The 12249-nt window shown below is 27.4% G+C and overlaps 1 protein-coding gene across 3 annotated transcripts in view; it reads right to left on the reverse strand.

Moving 5' to 3' along the window:
* Positions 1-12249, reverse strand: part of LOC100211798 (patatin-like phospholipase domain-containing protein 7) — a 111124-nt gene that overhangs the window by 9258 nt on the left and 89617 nt on the right. For 2 of the 3 annotated variants that reach the window (XM_065790630.1, XM_065790632.1), the window contains exons 29-37: positions 6842-6948; positions 6720-6763; positions 6422-6534; positions 6274-6337; positions 5911-5963; positions 5610-5679; positions 5354-5470; positions 4948-5096; positions 4669-4781 (exon numbers count right to left, since the gene is read on the reverse strand). In XM_065790630.1, the coding sequence (XP_065646702.1) occupies positions 4669-4781; positions 4948-5096; positions 5354-5470; positions 5610-5679; positions 5911-5963; positions 6274-6337; positions 6422-6534; positions 6720-6763; positions 6842-6948 (830 nt within the window). Of the gene's footprint in view, positions 1-4668; positions 4782-4947; positions 5097-5353; positions 5471-5609; positions 5680-5910; positions 5964-6273; positions 6338-6421; positions 6535-6719; positions 6764-6841; positions 6958-12249 lie in introns of all 3 variants that reach the window. The other variant, XM_065790629.1, reaches the window with a different exon arrangement.

Here is a 12249-nt window from a genome sequence, read left to right on the forward strand (position 1 = left end):
TATCAACATCAAAAATTATTATCAAGCGATCTAAAATGATAGGTTTGAGCAGCAGCTTCGAAAGCAAACACCAAAATTATAGATATTATTGCCAAAGCTTTCAAATGTAAAAGCTGTATTTTTTTAGGTTGTATGGTGTGTACCTAAGGCTACACCTGGAATTAGCTATTCAAGTATAAAGTCAATACTTAAAAAAAAGTATATCCAAAACAAACATGTGTATGGGTAATTCCACGGCGGAAACTGAAAAAGTAGTTAAATTTTAAACTCTTTTTTTCAGTTTTTAACAAATGAATATTGATGAAGACACATGAAAGTTCATTTAAAATATACCTTTACTTCTAAAATAAATGTATTTAAGTCATTTTTATGGTTCCGAAAGTTACGGTTTTTCTCATTGACGCATGTTAAAAAAGTACCACTGTAAAAGGTTATTTTACACATGATTTTTTTTGTATATTCCGAAATATTTTAAAGTGATAATGGAGCTAAAATATTCAATTTCTTGTTCTTCAGATTTTTTTCTTTAAAAATTAAATATATTTCAAAAAAATAATAAAATAACTTTTGCAATTTTCATGTAACGTAAGTTAACAAAAACATGATCAAGTTTTGTTTTTTCTAAAATTTAATTTGAAAACTTAAATTTTGTAATATTATAAGTGAAAGAATATTAAATCTTATATTTATACATTAAGATTTTTGAATAACGATGCTTAGTTAAGGCACATTTTAATTTTGAATTTGTGTAACGTAAGTTAAAACTACATTTATTTACAAAAGTTTTAGCGCTTTTTTTGTAAAGTTTTTTAACATAAAAGCAACGTTTTTCATCGCAAATCCCAAAGGGTTTGAAAAAAACAAAAATTTTTTAAAGTTACGGTTGTTTATAAAAAAAACGAAAACTACTTTACATCGCAATTCCTAAAGGTTTTTTTTCACTCTTTATACGTCAATAAGTTTTGATTAATTAAAAGTTATTCAAGCAAAACTTAGCAAAATTTGCTTTGCATTTTAAAATGGCTAAAAGTTCTAAACAGAGAGTTAAAATTTATCAAGCTGCTTATCGCCAGCGTGAAAAAATATATGAATGCTGATCACCAAAAAGCTCATCGTCAACAAATAAAACAAGATCCGGAAAAAAAAATGAAAGAAAGAAAAAAAATAAAGGAAAGAGTCCGAAAGTATCGAATCAAAAAGAAAGATTCTGCAAAAACAGTTAATTTTTCTACCATTATGAGTGTTCAAACAAAAGGGAAATTGCTCAAGAAAGTCCAAAAATCATTGCCCAAAGATCTCGCACAACGTTACAAAGTCCTAGCCACATTGCTGAATGGATTATTCAACAAAGAAACTACTCTTCCATTAAATAGCGTGAATAATCCAGCTTTAACTGAAGTAGAAATAAAAGTAAAAAGGTTCTACTGCGAAGATGACATTAGTCGACTGTCTCCAATTGTTAGGGACTTTGTATCAGTAATTGAAAATGGAAAGAAGATTAAGATCCAAGTTTGTCACCTTCTTTTAACCATGAAAAAAGCGTACCAGCTTTTTAAACATGATCACTTAGATATCAAGATGGGATTAAGCAGGTTTTGTGAACTATGACCAGTAAATGTTCGATCTATCGCAAATTTGCCTCATAATGTATGCGTTTGTACTTACCACGAAAGTATGCGATTTGCTTTGGATTCCTTAGTGAAAGTTGATCGTTACTGTTGTCTAACATTAAAATTGGGAAAGATATGTCTCAAAATTTTGTTTGTTAGGACTCATTAAATGATTGTTTCTACAACAAATGCAAAGATCTAAAGTTTTTCCAGCAATTCCTGGCCACCATTGAACCCCTTAACTTTGAAACAAATTGGTACCAATGGCAGAAACCAAATGAAAAGCGTTACGCTGTAATTGAAAAAGTTAAAACGTTTGGAAGTGGTAAAGAATTGATTGCTCACATTATGAGTATGAAAAATTCACAACTCATGCCAATATCAAGGGTAACCAATCTAAATGTTTTAAACTAAGCATTACTAAATCCATGAATCCATCATTGAATGTTGCTACTATTCAGGTTGACTATGCAGAAAATTTTAAGTGTTTTAGTCAGAATGAGCCTCAAGCAGCACACTATGGCCAAATTAAATTTCTCTTTTAACTGAAGCTATCTGGCAAAAAAATCTTAAAACTTTCACCATTGCATCTAACTCTCTGGATCACACTAAGACCTCCTTAATTGCAAATTTGGATAAGTTATTGGAGTTTATTTCATTTAATACCCAAGAAATTCACATTTTTAGCGATAATGCTACATCGCAGTTTAAAAATAATTGCTGCAAAAAAATGCCAAAAATATTATTTTGGCATTTTTTTGCAGCAATGCACGGCAAAGGAGTTGTCGATGGCATTGGGGCTACTTTAAAGCGTTTGGCAACCAACAGAGTAAAGTCTGGAAAAATTGAAATCCAATCAGCTAATGATATTGTGAATGCTATTCAAGACATAAATGTCAAAGTTCTATATTTGTCAAAGGAAGAAAAGTCAGCGCGCAATTGTGCACTCAAACTATCTTAAATTATCCAGCAAGTAAAAAAAGTGAAAGATATCTCTAAATCCCACTACTTTAATGTCGATAAGAGCCAGATCATAGCGGAAAAAACTTCACCATGACGTATTTAGTATTTAAAACAAATAAAAGGATATAACCATTTTAATTTTAAACTATATTCTTATTCACTTTATATTTTTGTTTTCCTAAAACAAATGGTTTGTAAATGGAATTAAGGGGGCGTCCATAAAGTATGTCACTCAATATTTGTCAATTTTAACCCCTGCCTCCGTTCACAAACGATCAGATATACATGCACCCCTCTCTCATTAAAAGTATGTCGCATATTTCAGCACCCCCCTCCCAAAAAAAACAACACAAAACATCCAACAGCAAACAAACCTTTTTCACGTTCTTGAAACTAAATGAAATTAAATATTTTGATTCTAATTTTTGAAAATAATCGCAAGGTAACGAAAGTGATGCAACATAAGTTAAAAACCTAGTATCAAGAAAACAAGTATATCTTTCTTAGGCGGTCACCTCTGATAATTTTTTTTATTATTATTGTAATTAGTATTGAATTCTCAACATCTTGTAAAAATTTCTAACACGATCCGCATTAATGGGTCGCAAATATTCGACCTAAAAGTTGCAACACTTTTTTTACCTTGTTTTCTGCGTAACGTAAGTTAAGTGGCATTTTTGGTAATAAATTCGCCCTCTCTTGGCAAGACTCAAAATTTTTTAGCTTGTTTTATTCTTTAGACTGACAGCTTTCATAAAAATCAGCTAAAAATTTAATTTACAGTTTAAATATGCAAATATTTGATAAAGTTGTTGCGCATGTAACGTAAGTTAAAAATGGAATTGCCCATATATATATATATACATATATATATATATATATACATATATATATATATATATATATATATATATATATATATATATATATATATATATATATATATATATATATATATATATATATATATATATATATATATATATATATATATATATATATATATATGTGTGTGTGTGTGTGTGTGTATATATATATATATATTTTAAATAAAATACTATGATTTAATTCTATTCAAACTATCTATTCATTAAATATCAATATAAAATTATGGTAAAAAGAGATTATAAATAGAAATGTTAAAAAATTTCTTTCTACCCCTTGACCACATGTAAGCAGGGCCATCCCTAGAATTGGCAGCGCCCACAGCAAACATAGTTGCGGAGTCTGACCTCTAGTAATAGTCAGGAAAACCTGACTATTACAGTTATACGCCACAGTGCCTGGAGCAATAAAAAACGTTTTGAGGTGGTGGCCATGTAAAATTTACAACCCCTTCAATTAGAAGAATAATTTGCAAAAACTTGGCTTAGAAAAAAATAAAAGATTTTAAAAACACTTTTAACCCTTTCATGCACTGGGTTGTATTAGCAAATTGAACAAAAAATTGAAAATGATTGAATTTAAAAAACATACATATAAAATTGCAACAAGTTTTAGTTAATTTAACTGAAATCAAATGGTTTATGGTTTATAAATCAAAACCGATTGCTTTTTCATACATACATTTTTTAAAAACAGAAATTTTTAATTTGTTGTTGCACAACAACTTAGTGCATGAATTGGCTAAATAATGCACTTACATATGATCTATATGTTTCCATAAAAGAGTTTTCTTGATTTTTGAGTAAGGTGAGGTTAATTGTAAATTTTACAAGGGGTGTAAATAACTTGTTGTCTTATGTTTACTTTTATACGTATATGCTTGTATATGTTTTTTGTTTGTTTTTTTGTTATTCACATCCTCAAGGCCGAGAAGGCCACTACAGATGAGGAGACTACTTAATAGTGGTTATAACCCTCTCTCAACTCTATAACTCTGAAACACGAACCTTAAAAAACAAGGCTGCTGCGCGGAGAAACAAGTTGAGCGCGGTACTACCAGGGACGTGGTGGGGATCGAACTCAGAACCTCTTGCTTATGAAGCGAGCGCTTTACCACTACACCACTACCGCATGTAAACATATACAAAAAAAATCTGAGTTACTTGTGAAACTGTTAAAAAAAAAATAAACAAAAAAAACTTCTAAAAACCTATTGATAGGTGGTCGAATATAGTTGTAAAAACTGCTATTTTTTACTTCTTCAAGTTTTCCTACACAGGAAACATATGCCAGTCGAGATTGTATTCCATTCATATCGGGAATCTATATACAAGTAATATTATGTAATTTTATTTATTAAACAACGATTATTTGATTCTGGTATTTCAACTTTTTTTAATTTTATAAGTAAAAATCGTAAAATAGATTCAAGAAACAAAATGAAAGAATGATGAAAAAAGAAAACAAAAAGTATTTACTAATCACTCACTCTGACTGGAGAGGCAAATGGATTGAACTTATTCCATAACATCCACCAACCAGAAAGTGTGTCACCAAAATTTGTAAGGGCTACTTCATCTTCAGAACCAACATCTACGCATATAATAGTCTTAACACCTAACGATCGCATTACATCTCCTGTAGGTTAAAAGAAAATCAAATATTGTTATGATTTTATTTTCAAAATCATGCATATATATAACAATTTTTTACATATATTTATATTTATATATAACATTATATAATTGAATATATATAACAATTATATATAATTGAAATTATTCAAAATTATATATCTTTAAAACAGTCCTGCATATTACACAATAGTTCACTTTATTTCATCATAGCAATATAATTAATCAGACTTGAAAAAATAGTTATATTAATAATTGAACCAGGCAAGTTATTCACATATCCTCCATCTAAAAGAAGATGCCCATCCACAGGATCACACATTGGTGGAAGGTATCCAGATAATGACATACTAGCTCTCACATATCTCCAGCAACAACCTAACATTTAAATATTTTTAAATGAAAAAATAATAACAACAAAAAGCAAGAATAAATAAGTACTTTTTCATATTTTTCAAAAATAACAAAAACAAAATATGCTTTGTAAACAAATAAAGATCAAAACATGTCAACTCACCTGTTTGATGGATTTTCATTTTAGAATCATTAATATCTGTTGTCACACAAAAATAAGGGAGTAGCATATCCTAACACAAAGTAGAGACGGGGCTTTATTACACAATAAGTAAAAATTTTTTTTTTAATTAAACTAAAAAGAATTGTAATATTACAAATGCTTGTATCTTTATATTGGTTTAAATAAAAATGTTTTTAAAAATTTGGAACAGTTTACATATGCCTTATATAAAATTGTTTATAACAATTTGGAGTGGTATATATATGATCTGTATAAAAAAATGAAACAATAATATAAATACTTCTATCTTTATATCACCAAATGTTGAGTGGATTTCTGAATTAAAAGCTTTTCCTTAAGAAAAAATAAAAAATATAACATATATAAAATAATTATGCTTCAAATAATGACTATTGAATAAATACAATAAAATGATTATCTTGATAATCTAAAAGCATAAAATAATCAAATATAAATTGAACAGCTTAAAATTACAAATAGTTTTACCGAGAAATAAAAAGCTACCAGTAAAAAGAGGTATGTATGGGTTAGGATATATCAAGAAAATAGTGAAAATAGATGTGTATGGGTATGTCATATCAAGAATTTTACTTACCAGTGAAAAGATGTGTATGGGTAAGAATGTATCAAGAATTTTACTTACCAGTGAAAAGGGATGTGTATGGGTAGGTCATATCAAGAATTTTACGCCACATTGATGCCATTTTCTGTTATAAATAGTGAAAACAAGAAAACTAAAAATACTTTTTATAAAATGAAATAAAACAATTTTTAAAGTATAAATAAAATACCTTGCATCCTTCTCTGCATTTTTGGATGGTTTTTACAACACATCCTTGCTCTGCATATAATGCACCTACAAATGCTCCCATACTAGTACCACCAATTGAATCAATTGGAATGTCTTAACAAAATAAATTAACAAAGAAAATAAACAAAAGTATCAACTATATTATTTTTATTTAATTGATTGAAAAATATATTTTAGTAATATTGTGGTCATGAATTAAATTCTTACAAAAAGTTAAAATGAAAAAGATAATAATAAAAAAAAAATGTAAGATAGAAAAAAACTGTTTTTAGTAAAACCTGCTTCTCTTAATGCTTTAATAACACCAATGTGAGCAATACCTCTATAATTATAAAAGATATAAGCATTAAATATCTGCAGAAAAATGTTAGAAATGTAAGAAAATAGAGAAAGTATTTACCTAGCACCTCCACCTCCCAAAACTAAACCTATAGATGTCCCTGTTAAAACTCGCGCTAATCGAGCAAAGTCAGAATGTCTAAAAAGTAAAAATTTGCGAAATGATAACTTGTATAACTTATTACTTAACAATATATTTATATTATTATATAATAATTATTATATACTAAATTTTAAATAAAATTATAATTGGATTATAAACAATACTGAAAACTTTCAAAACAAACTGATATTCATGATTCAAAAATTAAGTACATTAATTTGAAAAAAAATAATTATGCTAAAGGTTATTCATACTTAAAAATAATACACACTTAAAAGCTCAATATTTTGAACCCAAAAATTTTTTTAAAATCAGATGCTTGTTTTCTTTCTTTGCTCAAAACACTGCTTTAAAAAGAAATTCTACTAAAAACTTTTTGCAATGTGCAACATTGAATTTTTCAATTAAAAAACAAAACTTTTATTAGTCTAGTAAACTTAACCATTCAGATAGACTTGAATATTCAGCATAATTTTATTTTATTGAATGATATGCATCAAATCCCACTACTTCAAAAAAAAATCTGTTTTTTATATGCAAAATTTTTTATTGGTTCTCAAAAGCATCTCTGTTTATTTCTTTTCCAAAATTTAGTTGGGTTTAGAATGGCCACCTCAAGTCTGAATTTTCTAACATAGCCATAAATGTCAAAAAAAAAAAAAACTTTATTTAAACTATGTCATATTGGGTTTCAAAAGAAGCAAAATTAAATATAAATTTAAAAAATAATTATGATTTTATAAAAAATAGAAAAAAATAATTATAATTGAAAAATCTTGAAAAAAGATTTTTCAATTATAATTTTTAGTTAAAAAATATCATTTTCAACACAGTAAAATCCAAAAAAAATTATTTTTAATATATATAAATTATTTTATATATATATAAATTATTTATATATATATAAATTATTTATATATATATAAATTATTTATATATATATAAATTATTTATATATATATAAATTATTTATATATATATAAATTATATATATATATATATATATATATATATATATATATATATATATATATATATATATATATAAAGTATCGAACAAAATGAGTGCAACCAAATAATGCTAGTTTAGTTTCTTTATATGAAAGTGCTGCATTTTTTCAATTTAGAGAAATAACTATGTAACTGTTTAGAAACAAAATTCTTCAAGTTTTATTCATCACAAAGTTCATTATTTGTACACGAAAAGTAATAAATTAATCAAAAGTATTAAAAAAAGTTGATTTCCTTCTGGACAAAACAAGTGCAACTCGACAAAATGTTGATCAAGCTGTATTTCGCTAGCAATATTTCGTGGCGAATCCTTTGTTGTCGATCACAGCCTTGCATCTTCAAGGCATAGATTCGATCAGGTGATCAATGAAACTTTGTGGAATCGCTGCCCAGGCCTTTTAAATTTGTTCAAACAGTTGATCCTTATTACGAACACCTTCACGATTAATTCTGCGGTTGACACAGGTTCTCAACCCTATCTCCCACAGGTTCTCGATAAGGTTGAGATCCGGAGATTGAGGTAGCCAATCCATCACCGATAGGTGGTTGCTTGACTACTTTTGCAGTGTGTTTCGGATCATTGTCTTGCTGAAAAACCTATTTTATTGGCATATTCCATTCAGCATGAGGTAACATAACATCTTTCAGGATATTTTTATACATGAAACGGTCCATTATTCCATCGTTTCGATGTATTGGACCTAGACCGTTAGCAGAAAAACACCCCCAGATCATTACATTGCTTCCACCATGCTTCACGGTCTTTTGGCAGTAACATAAATCGAGGCATTTTCCGGCCGGTCGACGTACACGGCAAATGCCATCACTCCCAATGATGTTGAACTTCGATTCATCACTGAACAGGACAGTTAGCCATTTCTGCACATTCCAGTCAATATGAGATGTAGCAAACAGGAGTCTTTTCTTCTGGTTTTTTAGTGAAATCAGCGGTTTCTTTGCAGGGCGTCGAGAAAACAATCTGGCTTCAACAGCACGTCGTCTGATTGTTCGGTCCGATACAGGCAGCTCTAAATGCTTTTGTACCTCGACTCATGATATCCAGGGATCCTTCTTGATGGATCTGACGATCATAGAATCCTCTCTAGAAGTGGTGGAACGCGGTCTTCCACCTTTGTTATCTGCTGCCAACTTCCCTGTAGAATGATATTTGGATCATAGTCTTGATACGGTCCATTTTTTCACGCGATATTTATCACAAATACTTTTTTGTGACATTCCACTTATGTAATCGCCAATAATTTTCTTTCTTAGTTCCAATCCAAGACTGTCGGGAGCCATTTTTGCACTTGAAGTCATAAAAATAATAAAAATAAATAATCACGCTTCTCAAGGCTTACCGTGTTACATTTACCTTGTGATGATACAATAATGCTCTGTGGAACACAACGTCTTGGTTGGATGTGGACTGTATTGATGTAATGAAACACTTGTTGTATTTCACTTCTTGTATTGATGTTCTTCGATAAAACACTTTGATAAAACTCACTTCGATAAACTGTCTTGATAATACTGACTGATTGACTTCCATATACTGAATGAATTACATGTCGATTTACATGTCTCTTATAAAGTAAAATGAACCTGTATGAACCTGTTCTGGAAGATTCTAGATGCTTCTTTTCGATGCTTCTGGAAGCTTCTGGATGCTTCTGAATGTTTCTGGATATTTCTGGATGCTACTGGATGCTTCCAGATGCTTCTTCTGGAAACTTCTGGAAGCTTCTGCATGCTTTTGGAAACTTCTGGATACTTTCTTTAATTATTAAAAAAATTACTTATGAAATTGAAACAAAGCAAAAAAGTTGCACGTGTTTTGTCCGCTACAAAATGGCACTTGTCAACGAAATTCTGCCTGTGTGCTGTCACCTGTCAGCTGGTTGCTCATGTCATGGAATGCTATGACTCCAGACTCCTGAACTGTTTGCTGTGGTAGTATAGTTCGTTTCGTTTTTAAGACATGTAAAATTAGGAACACTTTTTAGCATTGTTCGATGTTGGTTGCAAATGTTTTGTCCAATACTGTATATATATATATATATATATATATATATATATATATATATATATATATATATATATATATATATATATATATATATATATATATATATATATATATATATATATGTATATAATATATATACATATATAATATATTATATATATATATATATATATATATATATATTATATATATATATATTATATATATATTATACTGTATATATATATATATATATATATATATATATATATATATATATATATATATATATATTTATATATATCTATATATATAATATATATATATATATATAATATATAATATATATATATATATTATATATATATATATATTATATATATATTATACTGTATATATATATATATATATATATATATAAATATATATATATATAATATATTATATATATATATATATTATATATATATATATATATATATATTATATATATATATATATATTATATATATATATATATTATATTTATATATATTATATATATATATATATTATATATGTATATATATATTATATATATATATATTATATATATATATTATATATATAAATATACATATACGTATATATACATATACATATATGTATGTTAGGCTGAAGTGAAAATAAACAAAAGTGTGAATTTCATCACAACAAACCATACTTATTTGCCAATCCATGTATGAAACCAGACGCATTTGTAAAAAATAAAAATGCTTTACTGGAAGTGCCCTTTTTTGACCCTTAAACATCAGACAGGTCTCTAATATTATAGAAAAAAAATTTCTTCAAAAGTATGTTGGGTCTCAAATTTATTATTTATTATAGATCATTATTTATTATAGATACAACTGCTACAGAATAATATTCCGTGAATCTAACAAATAATTTGTAGACTATGGCAGTCCAATTGTTTTTCAATATTAGTATCACTATGATAAGTGTTTATCAAGTCTATTTTTAAATTGGAAGACATTATCAGCCTCGACAACATCTTTCGGTAGTTGATTCCAATATGTACTGATTCTATTAGTGAAGAAGAATTCTCATTGGCAAATGTTAATCTTGGTTTGCTTGATGATGGGGTGTTGATTATTTCTAACTGCTCCTGCAGGACCTTGTAGCTGATGCCAGTGTGGTTTAATTATTGGGACCTGCCAGTTTACTTTTATAAAGCTATTGGAAATTTTAAAGTAATCAATTAGCATTCCTCCTATTCTTCCATCTTTAAAGGTGGTTAAACCGAGAACTTTGAGTCTTGATTCATAATTAAGTTTACTTAAAGCATTAGTTTAGTAGCTCGTTTTTAAATTCTTTCAAGATTTTCCAATGATTTTTTTTGTCTTTTTTTCTATAAGAATTCCATGCTGAAGAAAATGCTTCAAGATGAAGTCTTACAAATGATGTGTACAATCTTGAATGATTTTACGTTCTAATAAGTGTAAGTTCGCTTAAGCATTCCAAGATTAAAATTAGCTTTTGATATATACAGGGTTACCACTATTAAAACTGAGGCTAAAAATAAGGATTTTAAGGAGAATTAAGGATATATTTTCCCAATTTATAAAAAGATTTGATTGCGAACGCCGATTTTTTCAAGGAAAAAATAAGGAGAATTAAGGAGAAAATGATTACTTTAAAAACAGAATCATTCTTTTTTTAATAAACATTATTTAAAAACTTCATTTTTCTTTTTAACGGGCTTCTTTTTTTCAACATAAAGCTTTTCAAGAGACTCTAGTTTTTCAAAGGCAGCTCTTTTTAATGCATTAGATTTTGATATGTCAACTTTAATGTCATCTAATTATAAAAGAGAATCATTAAATAATGATATTTCATTTAGTATTATATGAACTAAAAATTAGTAAAAGAAAAACAAGAACAGCCTAATTTCAAATTTCAAAACTTGACCTAAAATATATGTAACACCACTAGATTAAAAAATATTATACTTTAAGTCTTTGATTTCCATGAACAAAGTGGCCAGCCACTTTGTACAAGGAAATCAAAAAAAAAAAATCTAAAAAATGATTTTTAAACCAAAAAATTAATATATATATATATATATATATATATATATATATATATATATATATATATATATATATATATATATATATATATATATATATATATATATATATATATAGATCTATAGTTTGTTGGCTTTGGGAAGAGCGGAAGGAAAAAAGTGATTCTTACGCCAACACATACGTCACTTTTAATTACTTTTGACTTTCGTCCAACATTTGCGTGTTGGACGAAAGTAAAAACCATTAATTTAATTACAAATAAATCGTTTTTTAAAAAA

Source organism: Hydra vulgaris, chromosome 02 (genome assembly GCF_038396675.1).
Source record: "Hydra vulgaris chromosome 02, alternate assembly HydraT2T_AEP".
NCBI lineage: Eukaryota > Metazoa > Cnidaria > Hydrozoa > Anthoathecata > Hydridae > Hydra > Hydra vulgaris.